This window comes from Polyodon spathula, chromosome 31, assembly GCF_017654505.1.
Source record: "Polyodon spathula isolate WHYD16114869_AA chromosome 31, ASM1765450v1, whole genome shotgun sequence".
NCBI classification, from domain to species: Eukaryota; Metazoa; Chordata; class Actinopteri; order Acipenseriformes; family Polyodontidae; genus Polyodon; species Polyodon spathula.
This window is the reverse complement of record NC_054564.1, coordinates 342735-362640: the sequence shown is the minus strand read 5'-3', so window position 1 is coordinate 362640 and position 19906 is coordinate 342735. Positions and strand designations below refer to the sequence as shown.

The following is a 19906-nucleotide window of genomic DNA, read 5'->3' as shown; positions in this document are numbered from 1 at the left end:
ACAGTGTGACCCAATACAGTACAGTACAATACAGATAACCACAGCACTGACTCCACAGTGTACAATACAATACAATACAGTGATCCAATACAGTACAATACAGATAACCACAGTGTGATCCAATACAGTACAGTACAATACAGATAACCACAGTGTCATCCAGTACAGTACAGTACAATACAGATAACCACAGTGTGATCCAATACAGTACAGTACAATACAGATAACCACAGCACTGACTGCACAGTGTGACCCAATACAGTACAGTACAATACAGATAACCACAGCACTGACTCCACAGTGTGATCCAATGCAATACAATACAATGCAATACAGATAACCACAGTGTGATCCAATACAATACAATACAATGCAGTGCAATACAATACAGTACAATACGATACAGATAACCATAGCACTGACTCCACAGTGTAATACAATACAATACAGCTCTTTCCCCAGTCCATACAGCTACAGGACACCACACACGCACACAGGGCAGGAGGAATACAGCCTCCTACTCAACCCAGAGCAGCTGAAACCTTACCTGCTGGAAAGTGTTTTGAGAAGCCGCTCGTTTGGATCGGGTTCCAGTATTGATGCTTCACCTGGATATTGCTGTAGCCTGGAGTCCCCCAACTCGCCCAGCAGGGGGCAGCGTGGCCCTGCGGATTACAGCAAAGCTATTCCAATCGCAGGCAGCAGGGGGCAGCGTGGCCCTGTGGATTACAGCAAAGCTATTCCAATCGCAGGCAGCAGGGGGCAGAGTGGCCCTGCGGATTACAGCAAAGCTATTCCAATCGCAGGCAGCAGGGGGCAGCGTGGCCCTGCGGATTACAGCAAAGCTATTCCAATCGCAGGCAGCAGGGGGCAGCGTGGCCCTGCGGATTACAGCAAAGCTATTCCAATCGCAGGCAGCAGGGGGCAGAGTGGCCCTGCGGATTACAGCAAAGCTATTCCAATCGCAGGCAGCAGGGGGCAGCGTGGCCCTGCGGATTACAGCAAAGCTATTCCAATCGCAGGCAGCAGGGGGCAGAGTGGCCCTGCGGATTACAGCAAAGCTATTCCAATCGCAGGCAGCAGGGGGCGCTGTTGGGAAGCAGAGGGGTGTGGAATTATTTAAAAACTGCAAGTGCTATAAATAACAAAAAAAAAGAACAGCCATTTTGGGATCTTCTTGATCTGAAGAGCAAACCAGCAATAATCCACGACCGGGCCTAGACTGTGCTCTAAATAATAGCCACAGAAAGGTTGCGTTGCCTTCCCCTCTCCCCCCCTCCCGTCTCTTCTCGAGCTGTGAGCAGATTTGAATCCTGACTCTGCAGCAGCAGCGGTTGTTGATGATGCAGAGTTCACCCCCCCTGGTCTCTGTGAGTCGCTCTGGATAACAGCCTCTGCTGAGTCAGTGCTTCTCCGCCCCCCACCCCCACCCTACCGGACTGAGCTCTCAATTCCTTAACTGAACCCTTAAGTGAACGGATCCTTTGCTTAATTTAACAAAAAAAAAAAAAAAGAAATTGGAGAATTCTAGTTCCTTCTAGTACACAACTTGAAACCCCAACTGTTTAAAATAATTAAAAAACTGATTAGGCAAATTATCAGGTCAATTAAGAGTTCAGTGAAGCAATTGAGAGCTCGGAACAAAAACCAGCAGGGTGGGGGGGTCCCAGGACCAGGATTGAGAACCACTGTGCTGAATGACTCATTATTAATAATTATAATAATAATTCCAGTGCATTCCTCCTGCAATGCAATATTAGACGTGACCAGCAGGTGGAACTGTGCTTGTGGTAAAAAGTTAAAAACCCACGTCAATGAGGACCATCACGTTTTAAGGGAAATGTGTATTATTCTCTCTCCTGTCTCTTTTTTTTTTCCTCCTTTTCTGATGAGCGAGGGGGGAAAAAAACATCTTTCTGATCCCCCCCCCCCCAGTACTGTATGTATTCACCTTTAAGAGACTGAAATTCCTATATTTCCCTTTAAGAACGTGATTTTCCAATTTGTTGAACTATAATAACAATAATAATTAAGTTAACAATTGCTTTACGATAAATAATACTATTGATATATGTGTATATAGAAAATTTTTTTTACTTTCCTTAAGAAATATATATATATATATATATATATTTTTTTTTTTTAAAGGAGAGGTGATTTTGGCCACAGGTGATGCTCTCTGATGCTGAGGTCCAGTTTGCTTTATGAAATTGTATTTGCTTTTTGTTTGCTTTTGTTTTTCTGGACTCTGTGCTCTTGGTGCCGGTGGAGGGAGGGGGGGTGAGCAAGTCTACTGTTAGATTTATTTATTGGGGGGGAGTAGCGGGCAATTATTAAAACAGCCTCCATGCTTCTGAGGATTTTGGCTCTTGAACAGGGGCAGTTCTGCAGTGTCAGCAGCAGGGGGTGCTGTTCTGCTCTGTGGTTCAGTTCCATTGTCAGCTGGAGGAGGGGGCGCTGTGTTTTGCAGTTCCACTCTGTCAGCAGCAGAGGCCGCTGTGGTGTAGTTCCTCTCTGAGGTGCAGATCCCCTCTGTCAGCAGCAGGGGGCGCTGTGGCCCATCTCTCTGCGCTCCCTGGGGCTGGTACTCTGCGTGAGGCTGAATCTGCATCTCTGCAGGAGAACAGGATAGCATTCCAATCAGACCTCAGGGTCAATTACAATTACTCCCCGCAGCTCCCCACATTAACATGCTGTACTCTGTTTATTCTATATAACCAGCAATAATAATCACAGCTACAAACACAGACTGTATGGAGCACTGGTATAGTTATAGGTATGGAGCATAGGTATAAATGTATGAATATGTGCAGATACAAATGTGTATTGAGTGATGATTGATTCTGAAGCTGCTTGACTGCAGGGTAAATGGATCGAAACAGGATGTAATCCGGGTCAAATCTCAATTCCAATTCCAAATCTCAATTCTGAATTCTCAAATCCCTATTCCAAATTCCGATTCCCGTTTTATCAATTCCAAGCACGTCGCTGATTCCAGTCTGCAGCGTTAAGTAACAGCGGCAGGAAAATGACTTCAGTCAAAGTCTCAGTCCGTTTATTTGTTTGTTCCAGTGGATTTGAAAATGGTTTTGAAAACCAGGACTTGACCTGACCTGTGATGTAATACTAGACTTTGCTTTTTAATATTGGAACCAAAAGATAATAATAATCGTAATAATAATAATGATGATGATGATGATATATTTTGAAGAGATTTATTACTGTATATTTATTTTGCAGAAGATTTAAATTGTATATTTTTGTGATTGGTTTTCCCCCTGCGAAGTTGGATCGCCTTCTCTGTGATGTAGACTGTGGTCTGTTTTCTCTGTTTTTATTTCATTGTTGGTTTTTCTGTTTTTCACAGTTTTGTCGTCTTTTCTGCGAGTTCACGATGCACCAAAAAAAAAAAAAACAAACAAACATCTTCTCCGCACTCCAGGGTTTCCTGAAAGAGGAATCCGAGAGGGCTTGAGAGGTCCAGATTGTCCGCTTTGTCGAACCCGGGATCACAAACAAAAGCCGATTCCTCCCACTGCCTGTTCTCCAGCTTTCAATGAGCTCTTGTTGTTTTTTGAAAGCTGAGTGATGTGATCCAGTGAGGTTTTTGTTTGTCACTTTGTACCATTAAGATGAACCAGCTCTTTCAATGGGGGGGGGTATTTTCAATGAAAACTATTTTAATATGAATCCAAAACTACCTTTTATTCAGCTATTTTTTTCAGTGTTTCATGCATCTTCCATGTGTCCCTGTATAAAGATTATTTCTCAGTGTCTTCATTGTCTTTTCAATGGCAAACGTTTCCACTAGAAGTCTTTCTCAGTGTCTTCAGTGTCAATTCAATGGCAAGCGTTTCCACTAGAAGTCTTTCTCAGTGTCTTCAGTGTCAATTCAATGGCAATCGTTTCCACTAGAAGTTTGCTGTTTCACTTCTAATTCTGTTTCTTTCAGTATTTCTGATCCCGGCTCTGTCGAGTGTTTAAGAGCTCTGGCTGCGTGTCGGGTAGCTTTCGTTGTCAGTTTGGTTTTGTGTTTCATTCTTTTCGCTGGTACACGGTTGGGGTTGAACTGGAGTCTCGTTCAAACCTGAGTCCGAGTCCAGAGTCCAGCCCAGCGAAGGGATTCGCCAGAGAGAACTGTGCTTTGAGTGAAAGCAGCTGGGAGCACACAGATAATTCCACTAGCATTCCTGGGAGTTTCAGAGATACGAAAGACAGAAAGACTGTGTTTCATTAGATTTTAATTATAGGACCACAATTTTTGGGGGTTTTTAAAGAACCTATGGGTGGAGCTCCACTCTGGGTCTTTCGTCGTGATTGGCTGTGACTGCACAGCAGCTCATTAATAATGTATGTATGGGTGTGGCTAAGCAAGGTCTGCTCTAGAATGTTAAGCCGAGGGAACGCGGAGACGCTTTGCAGCTGGAACCTGGTTTGAGGAGACTGGGGTTCAGGCCGCTGTGCGGCACACCAGGCAGGGAGGCTTGGGGGTTTGATACAGCCCCTCAAACCAGGTCTCCCGGGGGTCTCCTGGAACCAGGATTCAAGCCGCGGTTCCTGAGGGAGTGGCTTCGTGTTCCTCTGGTTTAGTTTTGCACATGCAGTCTGGGACCACTCGCTGTGTAGAGGGTCTGATTGTCACACAAGAGTCGCTTTGTGACACTGAGACCAATTAAAGGGCATTTAAACCCTTTATCTACTTCCATTGTATTTTCTCTCTGTCAATCAGCTGTACTTTTATTTATTATTATTTTGTTCTTTTTTTTTTTTTAATGATTGTTTAAAATTCTGCTCAGGAATTCTGAAATAAATGAAAATAATAAAGTCACGTGATGTTCCTTATGAAAGATTCCTTCAGTAAAAGCATTGCAAAGTGTGATAAAGCACAGCATGGGAAAGCAAGGAGGGGTACAGGGAAGCATTGTAAAGCACAGAGAGGTCTGGTAAAGCATAGGGAAGCATTGTAAAGCACAGAGAGGTCTGGTAAAGCATAGGGAAGCATTGTAAAACACAGAGAGGTCTGGTTAAGCATAGGGAAATGTTTATAAGGAAATTCTAGAACCTCGATAGTTCCCATTCCGACCAATCACAACGCGCGGCCAAAGTTCTGTTCTGAAGCGCAGGGGATAGTAATTGGTGAATGAGCCACTCTCTGCAGAGAAGAAGGGAAATCTGAGAGTATATTACACTGAATTAACAGGGGGGGGGGCGTTTTTAAATGTATTTTCATGAAAGCAGATTTCATGTCATTTTTGAGGTTAAAATTCATGGAGATGAAATCTGGACCACTGTGAGAGTGAAGTAAACAACAATCACTTTGGTTTGTATTTTAGATTGTATTTCTTATTTATTTGAGTTTTTTTGTTAGATTGTATTTCTTATTTATTTGAGGGGGGGGGGGGGGGGGGGGGGGGGGGGGGGGGGGGGGGGGGGGGGGGGGGGGGGTAAATGTACTGTCCTAAAGAGCTGTCCTGTTTCACGCTGTAACTTGAAATGTCTGTACATAATGTTTTATAATTTCTGTCTGAAACGTGTTTTGAATAATGGGGGCGAATAAATAAAGCAGATGATTAATAAACCTGAGGATATATTTCTCTATTAAAAAATAAGAGTGTGCGTGTGTTTTTATTAAAAAAAAATTAAAACCAGAATCCTGTCGTCTCATTTCAGATTGAGAATCTGAAACGTGAAATTCTTGTTTTTGGTTTGTTTTTTATCAAGAGCGTTTTGAGCTCCTGTTTCAAGATGTTTATTATTTTATTTCTGAACGGAGAATTTTTTTTTTTTTTATTTTATTTTGAAAAAATCTGAACGCCAGCTGCATCAATCAATCAATCTTTATTTTATATAGCGCCTTTCATAGCGGAGCACCATCACAAAATGCTTTACAATATGCAGCAACAACAAGAAAATCCATAATACTACAAATATAGAGAAATGCATCATACATGATATACAGCAAAAACACACAATGCATAATACATTAAATACAGTGGAAAGAGCAGAATACATGATAGCAGCATAATACATGAAATAGTGCATTAAATACAGTGGAAAGAGCAGAATACATGATAGCAGCATAATACATGAAATAGTGCATTAAATACAGTGGAAAGAGCAGAATACATGATAGCAGCATAATACATGAAATAGTGCATTAAATACAGTAGAAAGAGCAGAATACATGAAATAGTACATAGCGACTCAACACACAGACTCAACCCTCAATAAGGAGACTCAACACAGACTCAATCCTCAATACAGAGACTCAACACAGACTCAACCCTCAATACAGAGACTCAACACAGACTCAACCCTCAATACTGAGACTCAACACAGACTCAACCCTCAATACAGAGACTCAACACAAAGACTCAACCCTCAATACAGAGACTCAACACAAAGACTCAACCCTCAATACTGAGACTCAACATAGACTCAACCCTCAATAAGGAGACTCAACACAGACTCAATCCTCAATACAGAGACTCAACACACAGACTCAACCCTCAATACAGAGACTCAACACAAAGACTCAACCCTCAATACTGAGACTCAACACAGACTCAACCCTCAATACAGAGACTCAACACAGACTCAACCCTCAATACAGAGACTCAACACAAAGACTCAACCCTCAATACAGAGACTCAACACAGACTCAACCCTCAATACAGAGACTCAACACAAAGACTCAACCCTCAATACAGAGACTCAACACAAAGACTCAACCCTCAATAAGGAGACTCAACACAGACTCAACCCTCAATACAGAGACTCAACACAAAGACTCAACCCTCAATAAGGAGACTCAACACAGACTCAATCCTCAATACAGAGACTCAACACAGAAGCAACCCTCAATACAGACTCAATACAAAGACTCAACCCTCAATACAGTCTCCTCTCTCAATACAAAGACTCCTCAACTATTTTATTTTTTTTTACAGTCTGTATAAATCATGCCGATGGCATTGCTGAGTAAACCTCTCCCAAGAATCCGGTCTTCAGTGTGCTTTGCTGGAGGACAGAAATGAGAAAAATGCTGAGAAACAAGAAGAATGTGGCAAGAAACAAGTTCTCAGATATATCAACCGTTCAATCTGTGTTTACAATACAAAGCAGTGTGTGTGTGTGTGTGTGTGTGTGTGTGCGAACTGCATGGAGTTTGAGAAGTAGCTCTGCCATGACTCTGAGACAAACAAAAACAGCAAATCTGCATTATAAACTAGAGAGGAAGCCAAACCTGGTCCAGCCTGCATTATAAACTAGATATCTGAGAGGAAGCCGAACCTGGTCCAGCCTGCATTATAAACTAGATATCTGAGAGGAAGCCGAACCTGGTCCAGCCTGCATTATAAACTAGATATCTGAGAGGAAGCCGAACCTGGTCCAGCCTGCATTATAAACTAGATATCTGAGAGGAAGCCGAACCTGGTCCAGCCTGCATTATAAACTAGATATCTGAGAGGAAGCCGAACCTGGTCCAGCCTGCATTATAAACTAGATATCTGAGAGGAAGCTGAACCTGGTCCCGTCACACACATAGTGACCGCAGAGGTAGCGCCCCAACAGCTGTACCATTAATGATTATGATTAACAGCTGCGTAGCAAATCATTAAAACAATATATAAATATAAATATTAAAACAATATATAAGCTTCTTCAATAAAAACAGAAAGCGCGTACTGTCTCTTTAAGATCACATTCCCAACACGAACTCGACGCGCTGCAGCGAGACCCGGCATGACCAGCAGGGGGCGGGGCCAGCCTGCCCTTACCGTCTTCTCATTGGCTCACCACTCCGTTTCCCCACCCCGATTGACTGGTTGCTAAGCGATTAAAGGCAACTGGCTCCATTCCGGATCGACCGCGGCAGTGAGCGCCGTGCAGAGCGCCGCGAAGCGGAGCCGGGATGGCGGTCTCACTGCGACGCAGTTTCCTAACCCTTTCTTCCAGTTAACTGCCTCTCAGGAGAGCAGGCGTCACATGATCCTCCAGGGACCCCAGCTGCCCTATTCCAATATGGTGGCCGGTCTGGCAGCGCTGCGAGCTAGTTTCACTTGCCTGTTTGTCTCCGGCTTGTGGCTCGGCGCCTGGGGCCGGGTCGCCCCGCAAGTGCTGGGGCTCAGACTGGAAGACCCCGGCACCGCAGTGTCTATGACGAGCGGCGGGGTCGTGAGGTCCCCCCTCCGGTCTGAGTTCGTGCTGCGGCTGTACGGATCGCACCTTGCAAACCAGTCCTGGCCCTGGCTAGCGTTTGCAGGCAAGGAGGAGACGAGCGGCGGCGGCGGCGGGGCGCCTGCTTCCCCTGGAGAGGGCGACCCGTGCCAGGAGGCGAGTTTGAGGAGCGCTTCGCCATTCCAGGTGCTGGGAGACTTCCGAGCGGACGGCGAGAGCTCCGGTTTGTTTACCGTGCAGACAGGCTCCGGCAGCGGTGCCAGCACCAGTACGAGCGGGGGATTACGCTATTATTATTATCTGTGCGTCCGAGTCGGACCTGGGGACGAATGGGCCCTTTACAAGGGCAAAGACACCGTCTTTCTTGTCGTGGAGACGCACGCACTTTCTACCCAAACCGATGCGATCCCGGTCTGGGGGCTAGTGGTGGGCATCGTCCTCCTTCTGGTCTCCTGCGCCGTTTTCAAAGGCTTGAACCTGAGCCTGCTGTGGCTGGACCCGCTGGAGCTGTACGTGCTGCACACCTGCGGCTCCGAGAGGGAGAAAAAAACAGCCCAGCGCCTGCAGCCCGTCCGGCGGAGGGGAAACTTTCTCCTCTGCGCCCTCCTCTTCCTTGGCGCCCTGGGGCAGTCCGCTGTCAGTGTCCTCTTCTACCGGGCTTTCAGTTCCGCAGCCCCCGCCGTTTTCGTCTGCGGGTTCTTGGTCTTCGTCGTAGCCGAGCTGCTCCCGCACTTGCTTTGCTCCCGCTACGGGTTCAGGCTGGCCCCCGGGGTGGCGTGGCTGGCGCAGCTGTGCATGCTCCTCACCTGCCCGCTCTCCTGCCCGCTGGCCCTGCTGCTGGACCTGGGGCTCGGCAGGGACGTGAGCACCTGCGCCACCCGTGAGAAGGTGATGGACCTGATGCGCTCCAGCAGCGACCCGTACCAGGAGTTCAGCCGGGGCGCGCTCCGCACCAAGACCGTGCAGGACGTGCTCACCCCGCTGAAGGAGTGCTTCATGCTGCAGGCAGACACCGTGCTGGCCTTCGGCGTCATGTCACAGATCATGCAGAGCGGCTACACGCGGGTGCCGGTGTACGAAGAGGAGCGGTCGAACATCGTGGACATCCTGTACGTGAAGGACCTGGCCATGGTGGATCCAGAGGACCGAACCCCGATGAGCGCCATCACCAAGTTCTACAACCACCCGCTGCACTTCGTGTTCGACGACACCAAGCTGGATGCCGTGCTCGAGGAGTTTAAAAAAGGTATAAGTTGTTATGAGTTTCTGGGACGGGAATAACCACTCCCGTTGCACAGCAGTTTGATCCACTCCTGCTTTCGCTACGAGTTTAGTAAGACTCACCTGAGCTTGTTACCTGGACACGCTGTGGGCTAATCAGGCTGGTAGCAAAACCTGGAATGGATGAAGCTGCCAGGCAACAGGAGTCTTATTTTCATGCTGCTCTGGCAGGTTTCCAGTTTGATTAACACACGTGTGTAGAATTTACAGCAGTGTTGCACACACAAAATTTCCACAGTAATGAAGGCACCAGCTGAAATGCCTGTCCACTTTAGTATTGAAAAATGGCAGGGGAATCAGACTCCTATTGCACAGCAGTGTGATCCAGTCCATTTTTCACTTAGAGCTTGATCAGCCCACAGTGTGTCTGATTATTAAACTCCTAGTAAAACCAGGAATGTGCAACAGGAGTCTTATTCCCATCTCTGCTGAGTGTTTGGCTATGCAGCAGTGTTGCAGTGTGCTTGACTGTGTGCTGTGCTGGTTCTGTTCTGTGCTGTGCCAGCATGTGCTTTGCTGGTTCTGTTGTTCTGTGCTGTGCTGGAATGCAAGTCCTGCATTTCCGCAGCGAGCAGCACAAAGGGACACAGGGATTAGATGCTCTGGGAATCCGCTAGGAATTTTCCACTGCGTGCGCGCCTCCCTCCGACCAGGAAAACAAGGGAGCATTCCAGCTCCAAACCCCATCAAAATCTCTTTAAACTGGGATACCAGCCTAACTGTGTGTGTGTATTAACTCTGTGTCAGTGCTCTGACTCTCTCTCTCTCTCTCTCTCTCTCTCTCTCTCAGGTAAGTCTGACCTGGCGATCGTGCAGAAGGTGAATAACGAGGGGGAGGGAGACCCTTTCTATGAGGTGCTGGGGCTGGTCACTCTGGAAGACGTCATCAAGGAGATCATCAAGTCTGAGATCCTGGACGAGTCCGACATGTACAGTGAGTGCCTCTTTCCGTTCCCCATCACTCCCCCCTCCCCTCTCCCACCCCCCTGCAGTGACACGCACGTGCACTGACACGCACTGACAAACACACACGCACTGGCACACGCACTGACGCACTCGCACAGACTGACAGGTACAGTGAGTGCCTTTTCCCGTTCCCCATCACTCCCCCTTCCCCTGCAGCACCCAGCACGGAGCCACAGCTTCGTCCACTCCTGACAAAACCACAGCACCTGGCTTTCTGTAGTTCAGAGGCCACAGTGGTGACCCTGCTGTGGATGCCGGATTACAGAGGCGCTGTGAAACCGCAGCTGCGCCCCAAACCACTGCACCCCCCTATAGAGGGAACTCGTCTTGCTTCATGAAGTCCAGTGAAACCTCGTGAATAATCTTAACACACTGCATGGCACACCAGCGCTTTGGACTTTTCCAGATACTAGATCTAAATCTTGAAATCTCACATGAAATACTTGCTGTACTGCAGTTATGGCTTCCAGTAGACTTTTTAAATTTTGATATCATTGTACAGTTTATATATGTTCAATAAGAGATCCAAATTGAGTTCATATAGTTGTTCTTTTTTTTAAATGATGTCTCAATCCTACAATTGTAGGTGATGCAAGACCAGAGCTGTGTGCCCCTGGCAAACTAATTGAAGTTTTAGTGAATCGGTCAGTCAGTCCTGTGCTCTGTGTGTTTGCTGTGCTGAGCCCCCCTCCCTCCCTCTCTCCCTGCAGTGGAGTCGAAGGTGAAGAAGACCCCGCCCCCCATGGGGACCCCCCTCGGGGGGCGCAGGGAGGATGTGTCTCTCTTCAAGCTGCCCGACGCGGAGCTCAAGGTCAAGACATCTCCGCAGCTACTACTGGCCACCCACCGCTTCCTCTCCAGAGGCAAGACCGCACTGCATTGGGGGACACACTGAGACTGCACTGGGGGACACACTGAGATACACACTGAGAGTGCACTGTGAATACATTGACTGTGTGTGTGTTCTCTCGCACTATCTCTCTGTTAGAGGTGGATCTCTTCAGTCCTCTCCGAGTCTCTGAGAAGATTCTGCTCCACCTGCTCAAGCACACAAGCGTCAACCAGGAGCTTAAATTCGACCCAGCGGACCGGATGAGCGCGGCGCACTACCTGTACAACCGGAACCACCCCGTGGACTACTTCATCCTCATCCTGCAGGTAACACACACACAAACCCCGCTCTCCTCTCGAACCCTGAGCCACCCTGTCGACTGCTTCATCCTCATCCTGCAGGTAACACACCCCCCCCTCACTCTCCTCTCGAACCCTGATCCACCCCGTGGACTACTTCATCCTCATCCTGCAGGTAACACCCCCCCCCTCACTCTCCTCTCGAACCCTGATCCACCCCGTGGACTACTTCATCCTCATCCTGCAGGTAACACACACACAAACCCCGCTCTCCTCTCGAACCCTGATCCACCCCGTGGACTACTTCATCCTCACTGCAGGTACACCCCCCCCCCCCCCCCCCCCTCACCCCCCCCCCCCGCTCTCCTCTCTCGAACCCTGATCCACCCCGTGGACTACTTCATCCTCATCCTGCAGGTAACACCCCCCCACCGCGCTCTCCTCTCGAACCCTGAGCCACCCTGACGACTGCTTCATCCTCATCCTGCAGGTAACACACACACACACCCCGCTCTCCTCTCGAACCCTGAGCCACCCTGACGACTGCTTCATCCTCATCCTGCAGGTAACACACACACACACCCCGCTCTCCTCTCGAACCCTGAGCCACCCTGACGACTGCTTCATCCTCATCCTGCAGGTCTCTCCTCTTGAACCCTGAGCCACCCTGTCGACTGCTTCATCCTCATCCTGCAGGTAACACACACACACACACCCCGCTCTCCTCTCGAACCCTGAGCCACCCTGTCGACTGCTTCATCCTCATCCTGCAGGTAACACACACACACACCCTGCTCTCCTCTCGAACCCTGAGCCACCCTGTCGACTGCTTCATCCTCATCCTGCAGGTAACACACACACACACCCCGCTCTCCTCTCGAACCCTGAGCCACCCTGACGACTGCTTCATCCTCATCCTGCAGGTAACACACACACAAACCCCGCTCTCCTCTCGAACCCTGAGCCACCCTGACGACTGCTTCATCCTCATCCTGCAGGTAACACACACACAAACCCCGCTCTCCTCTCGAACCCTGAGCCACCCTGACGACTGCTTCATCCTCATCCTGCAGGTAACACACACACACACACCCTGCTCTCCTCTCGAACCCTGAGCCACCCTGACGACTGCTTCATCCTCGTCCTGCTAAATATGTTTCAATGTGCAGTAGTATTGCAGTGTGTGTGTTTGACTGTGACTCTGCAGCAGCATGTGTTTGACTGTCTCTCTGTTTGACTCTGACTCTGTCTCTGTGTTTGACTCTGTCTCTGTGTTTGACTCTGTCTCTGTGTTTGACTCTGTCTCTGTGTTTGACTCTGTCTGTCTGTGTTTCCCACTCTGTCTGTCTGTGTTTCCCTCTCTGTCTCTGTGTTTGTCTCTGTCTGTGTTTCCCTCTCTGTCTCTGTGTTTTCTCTGTCTGTCTGTGTTTCCCTCTCTGTCTCTGTGTTTGACTCTGTCTGTCTGTGTTTCCCCGTCTGTCTCTGTGTTTGACTCTGTCTGTCTGTGTTTCCCCGTCTGTCTCTGTGTTTGACTCTGTCTGTCTGTGTTTCCCCGTCTGTCTCTGTGTTTGACTCTGTCTGTCTGTGTTTCCCTCTCTGTCTCTGTGTTTGACTCTGTCTGTCTGTCTGTGTTTCCCTCTCTGTCTCTGTGTTTGACTCTGTCTGTCTGTGTTTCCCTCTCTGTCTCTGTGTTTGACTCTGTCTGTCTGTGTTTCCCTCTCTGTCTCTGTTTGACTCCGTCTGTCTGTGTTTCCCTCTCTGTCTGTCTCTGTTTGACTCTGTCTCTGTGTTTGACTCTGTCTGTCTGTGTTTCCCTCTCTGTCTCTGTGTTTGACTCTGTCTGTGTTTCTCTCTCTGTGTTTGACTCTGTCTCTGTGTTTGACTCTCTGAGTGTCTGTCTCTGACTCTGCAGGGTCGAGTGGAGGTGGAGATTGGGAAGGAGGGGCTGAAGTTTGAGAACGGAGCCTTCACCTACTATGGAGTTTCTGCGCTCACATCGCCCTCTTCAGGTGAGTCCTCCACGCTGCGGCCAGGCTGACGCAGCGTTGCATGATGGGTCTCAGTAAGACGCACAGAACACCGAGTCAGCATTATGAGAGACAGGAAAGGCAGATTACAGGCTCTCAGTCTGCCAGGGTGCATTGAGAGCTCTCTTATTAAAAACAGCAAACATGTAGATTCCTATTGAAATAATACAACTAAAATTGCCATTCCAGGTGTGGGCAGATTTGAATTGCGCAGGAACCCTGATTAGAGACTCAATTATAAATCATATTACCAGCATCTGAATGTCTTGTTAGCTAGACACACTGTGGGCTAATCAAGCTGCTAGTAAAACCTGGAATGGATCAAACTGCTATGCAACAGGAGTGTTCCATCCCTATTATTATTATTATTATTATTATTATTATTATTGCAGGGATGGTAATGAGACTCCCATTGCACAGCAGTGTGATCCAGTCCTGGTTTCACTGTGAGTTTAATAATGAGACACATCTAAGCTTGTTAGCCAGACACACTGGGGGCTGATCAAGCTGCTAGTAAAACCTGGACTGGATCACACTGCTGTGCAATAGGAGTGGTGGTGTGTGTTTATCTCTGAATGTTTGAATTGAGCATTGGGTTTGATCTCTTGATTGCTTCGTCTGTCCCTCACAGGGCAACAGTCCCCAGTGTCCACGCTGCACCAGTTTGATTTCGGGGACAGCCCCCCGTCCTTGTACTGTCCTGACTACACGGTGCGCGCGGTCACAGACCTGCAGTTTGTGAAGGTAGGGTCCGGGCTGTGTGCGCGTCAAACCGGCTTTTCTGAGTGTATTGAGAGAGAGAGAGTGTGTGTGTGTGTGTTTGAGGGAATGTGTGTTTGTCTCTGTGTGTGTGCGCGTGTGTGTGTGTGTGTGTGTGTTGTTTGTGTGTGTGTGTGTGTGTGTGTGTGTGTGTGTGTGTGTGTGTGTGTGTTTGTCTCTGTGTGTGTGTGTGTGTGTGTGTTGTGGGAGTGTGTGTTTGTCTGTGTGTGTGTGTGTGTGTGTGTGTGTGGGAGTGTGTGTGTGTGTCTGTGTGTGCGCGCGTGTGTGTGTGTGTGTGTGTTGTGTGTGTGTGTGTGTGTGTGCATGTGTGTGTGAGCGTGTGTGTGTGTGTGTGAGTGTGTGTGTGCGCGTGTGTGTGTGTGCGCGTATATGTATGTGTGTGTGTGTGTGTTTGAGGGAGTGTGTGTTTGTCTCTGTGTGTGTGCGCGCGCGTGTGTGTGTGTGTGTGTGTGTGTGCGTGTGCGTGTTGTGCGGTGATAAAACTCGCTAGAGCGATACACAAAGACGAGTCTGACCTTCAGGACATTCAAGGTCCTACATACCTCTGTGTGACAAGGAGTAACGTCCTTACTGAACCTTTTCTCGATTATTTTATAATTAAAACTACATCCATTATATAATAATAATAATATTAATTTGATGTACAACTACATCCACTTGTTAACAACATATTATTATTATTAATAGTTTCGGGTAGTCAATGGTTTGAATGCAGCGTGTGTGTGTGTGTGTGTGTGTGTATCTATCTGTTTGAATCGTCTGTAGTTTCTTTCAGATGCATGTGCTGTGTAATATGCAGAACAAACTGCAGTAACTCCATCCCTCCCCCAGGTGACGCGGCTGCAGTACTCGAACGCTCTGGCTGCCTCTCGGGTGCACGTCCCCCCCCACAACCCCCCCGACAGCATGCAGCTCCAGACCAGGCTGCTGAACGAGAGGAACGCTGGCCCAGGTGAGGGAGGGGGGGACCCAGAGAGGGGTTTAGTGGGTTCCTGCAGTACTGCAGCGCGTGCTCTCTGCGTTTGTGGGGAACCCCTAGGGGACAGCCAGCCACGTTCATTATATATACATAGAACCCCAATCTGGTGTTGCCGTGCTTCCTGTCTAGTGCTAACTAAAACTGTTTTCTTTATTTCTCTCCCTCTCCCTCTCTCTCTCGTTCTAGCGTTCCCTGAATGCTATTCAATCTTTGACACTATAGAGGGCTACAGTTAATGCACAGGGTAGGTGGTGTGCCAGCCTCGTTCGTTTCCAGATCCACTAATCTGTTCCTTGTCCCGCTGCTCGTAATTAAGCACATAGAACGGCTTTTAAATGGTTCTTTACAATTCATCGTTCGCTTTTCATCCATCGTGTGACTCCCACTTAACTCCTGCATGAACTGACATGTCCTAATGCAAAATGAAATTGTGTTAAATAGATAGATAATAAACACACAGCTCTGGCCAAAAGCATCGCACCCCCCTGTAGAATGAACTCGGTGTGCTTCATGAAGCCCAGTGAAACACGCTGAATAATGTTAACACACTCAATTGCTCACCAGCGCTTTGGACTTTGCCAGATGCTTAAACTGACACGTTTTGACAGGGTTTCTTTTGCTGGCATGGCTGTAAATTGAAACAATGTCTCTTCATCTCCTCTCTGCTCTGTGTGTGTTTTTGTTTTTTTGTTTTTTTTTTTCCCACCAGTCCTCATTTTCATTTCTTTCTGTCACAGTGGAGGAGAATCCGGAAAGGACTGCCAGAGACTGAGCAACTTCCTTCATTATTATTATTGCCGGGACAGCTGCTCAGGGGGGCTGCTTTCTTCCGATTTGTTTTTATGTTAGTCTGTTTTTGTAATCTGCTGATGTGCCAAGCTCTGTCTGGGATCAATTCAATTCCAGTGCTGGTTGGTTAGACGGCTCCCCACGTTGACATGCCCTCTCTGATTACCGGAGCGCTTTATTCAGGTGATCGGGGGCTCCCCGCTCCGTGGTTGACAATGCAAGGCTGTTGATCAGGTGAGCCGGGAATGGGGAGCGTGACCGATCGATTCTATCAGTGAAGAGTCAGAATGCTCAGGCGTGCCGAGGGACCCACTGAGGCGTGGAGACCATTGAGTGGCAATGGGGGGGTTTATTCGTTTTATTTTTTCGGTGCTGATTTAAAAAAAAAAAAATAATAATAATAATAATTTAGCTAGTTTGTTTTATGTTTCTTTTTCGGTGCTTTCCTCTCCCTGCTCTCTCTCTCTCTCTCTCTCTCTCTCCCCCCTCTCTCTCTCTCTCTTGCTCTCCCCCCCCTCTCTCTCTCTCTCGTTTTAACATGCTGATTTGAGGTCTGTGTGCGTTCTCCTTACAGGCTTCAACAACCCCAGCCAGAGAAGCTAGTCGGGCACGACAGCGTCTTGCGTGCCCACACAACGAGAGACTTCTCTCCACTTGCCCAAAAAAATTTCTGTCTGACAGAAGTTCAATCCAGTTACATGAGTTACTGTTCATGCGGACAAGATAATTGGGGTGTGTGAGACGAAGAGTTGAAGAACATTCGTTAATAAGCTAAAACAAAAAAGGTTCACAAAGAAGTCACCTGGCACTGTGTCCATAGTATCCCTCCAGGTGTGGGGGGGGGGGGGGGGGGAGGAGGAGGGAGAGGAGAGGGGGGGGGGAGAGAGACAGGAGCTGTTTTTAAAACCTTGATCTGAACTCCAGCCTGCAATTTCTTGTTGTTTTTGTGGGATATTAAGTTCAGATGAGGTTTCTTTTTAACTAATTTGTCTTAAATCTTTCTTTTGTTTTGTTTTTTTAAACACAAGTGTTTGAGTTTCCAGCCATCTTCGTAACGGTCTGCCCCACTGGCTCCCAGCTCTGTGTGTGCAGTCAGTATTGCAACACCAGGGGTTCGGGAATCATTTTTGTTTTTAGAAACATTTTTTCAGTTTCTTTTGGGGTTTATTTTCTGAACGAAAGTGAGCATCGAAATGTATTTTAAAGCCACAGTGTAATATAACTGCAGGTGAATATTCTGTAACCCCTAATCCTCTGTGCCAGTGTTTTCTGTAAGTACCTCGATCTCGTCTCACTGGAATGTATATTTAAATCCTGCTCATGGTTGCTCCTGCTCCCAGATTGGGGAGTGCAGAATATATCTCCTGTCTGGATTGTGTAAATAAAAAGAGTTTATCAGGGGAAGAAAAAAAAAAAAGATATCGTGGTCATTTCGAAGACTCGTCTCTTAAATTGCAGTTATTTTACAACATGATGCCAACTTCCACCTGTGTGCGTGTCTCTGTGCGTTTGTGTGTGTGTCTGTATTGATGTGATAAACCTACTTTCTAATTACCCATCCACTCGCTGTGTGTATAATTGGACATATAATATACATCATGGTACATGCTGCATGTTATAGATAGATAGACAGACATCTATCGATTTATAAAATGCAGCATGTGCGATGACGTCATTGATCCGCTTAGCTGCGTCTTGCCAGTAGAGGGCGGTGTGATGCCACGCTCGCCTGCACTAAACTCAAATCCCAGATGTTCACGCAGTCCCGGGAATATGCACCAGGGGGCAGCAGAGCACCGCGCTGTACCGCGCTCTTTAAAATAAAATCAATTTACTTTTAGCATTTATAAAAACACTGAATGCACAGCGTTTATTTCAATATTTCTAAATGTGGAATTACGTGGGCATTTGTTATTCTTTGCGCCCTAAAACGATTCCCCTTTCTGTTCCACAATCCCATCCCATCCCAGGATCAGGTAGGGGGGTCTGATACCCCCCTCTTCCAGGGATGCTGGGGTGCAATTTTCCATCAGCAGCATCGTCCGTGGCTGGTGGAAGTCAAAAGGTTTATCAGAGATAGCAAATAATGCATTAAAAAAAAAAGACTCCGGGCGAGCTTTGAGGGGCTGACTGTTTTTTCTAGTGTCCCAGGACGTGTGCTATCCCGTTTGCAGCTCAGAACACCGGTGCTGAATTCTGACTGAAGCCAGGGTGAGTGATCACATGACCCCTGTTCTGGCCTCTCTGCACTGGCTCCCTGTGCAGTGTAGAATTGATTTTGAGATTTTGCTGTTGACTCACATGGTCCTGAATGGATTAACAGCTTGTTATTTGCAGGAGTTACTGACCCCGTCTCTTCCAAACCGCACTCTGAGATCACAGGACGCGGGAGGAGGGAGGGCTTTTTCTTGCAGAGCTCTGAAATTATGGGATGCTCTGCCTTCGTTTGTCAGGGAAGCTGGGACCGTTACAGTTTCCAAGTCAAGACTGAAACACACTTTTATAAAACTGCTTTCTTATCTGCGTGGGTTTTAACGTAACTTTGCTGCTTTTGTGTTATTATGTGTAATCTGTGAGATTGAAACGGTCTGATTGTGGCAGTTGTGTGTGTGTGTGTGTGTGTGTGACCTGCTATACAAATGCATTGTGGTTTGTTCTGTTTTTCTGTACAGTGCTTTGCGATACTTTTGTATAATAAGTGCTCTATAAATACAAGCAAATCAATCAACCAATCAATACAGCTCTGCTTCTTCAACAGCTGCTGCTGCAGAGTCTCTTCCAGTAGGATCTCTCTTCTGGTCCCTGATTGCCACACATCTGGATCATAATAAAAAGCCTCCTGTTCGGAGCCCCACGCCGATGAATTCAGCTCAATCAGACGGACATCTGGCAACGCTTGGAGTAAATCCATCAGCCAGCTGCCATTCTTCAACTGGGGAGGAGGAGGAGGAGGAGGGGAGCCACGTTACTGTTACTGGAATGGATTCTCCTGAAGCAAAAACAACAGCAGCACAGATATGAACTGTCCAAACAACACACACCCCAGCACTGACACACACACACAGAGCACAGGCTGGTAAAGCACAGAGAGGTGTGGTAAAGCATAGGGGAGCATTGTAAAGCACAGAGAGGTCTGGTAAAGTATAGGGAAGCATTGTAAAGCACAGAGAGGTCTGGTAAAGCATAGGGAAGCATTGTAAAGCACAGAGAGGTCTGGTAAAGCATAGGGAAGCATTGTAAAGCACAGAGAGGTCTGGTAAAGCATAGGGAAGCATTGTAAAGCACAGAGAGGTCTGGTAAAGCATAGGGAAGCATTGTAAAGCACAGAGAGGTATGGTAAAGCATAGGGAAGCATTGTAAAGCACAGAGAGGTCTGGTAAAGCATAGGGAAGCATTGTAAAGCACAGAGAGGTCTGGTAAAGCACAGGGAAGCATTGTAAAGCACAGAGAGGTCTGGTAAAGCACAGGGAAGCATTGTAAAGCATGGAGAGGTGTGGTCTTTCTAGTCTTAGTATTTCTAATGCAGAATAGACTGTGAATTTCATTTTTTTCTTTTATTTATAGTCATTGAATTAAATTCGTTTGGTGTTAATTACATGATAAAAGAGAGAGAAAGAGATTATTGCCGGCAAACTTTGAATTTGGGGGGCTCTGGGGTGGGGTGGGGGGAGTGCTTCTGGCAGTACAGACTTGCTCGCTCTCTGACTACGGTCACGGTTTGCCTAAATTTGGAGTTGAAGCTCTGGACTCTGGCACAGCCCTGAGAAAAAGA

General features: G+C 47.5%; 1 protein-coding gene across 2 annotated transcripts; it reads left to right on the top strand.

Annotated features, from left to right (window-relative positions):
- Positions 1-8008: 8008 nt before the first annotated feature.
- On the top strand, positions 8009-19204 carry LOC121303100 (metal transporter CNNM3-like). Of its 2 annotated transcripts, XM_041233554.1 has the most exons (8): positions 8009-9427; positions 10253-10396; positions 11139-11291; positions 11417-11586; positions 13472-13568; positions 14218-14330; positions 15198-15318; positions 18893-19204. In XM_041233554.1, exons 1-8 carry the CDS (start codon positions 8026-8028, stop codon positions 19153-19155), a joined length of 2463 nt encoding a protein of 820 aa, XP_041089488.1. In that variant the 5' UTR covers positions 8009-8025; the 3' UTR covers positions 19156-19204. The 2 variants fall into 2 exon arrangements, with proteins under 2 accessions (XP_041089488.1, XP_041089489.1); XM_041233555.1 differs by lacking the exon at positions 10253-10396.
- Positions 19205-19906: the final 702 nt, after the last annotated feature.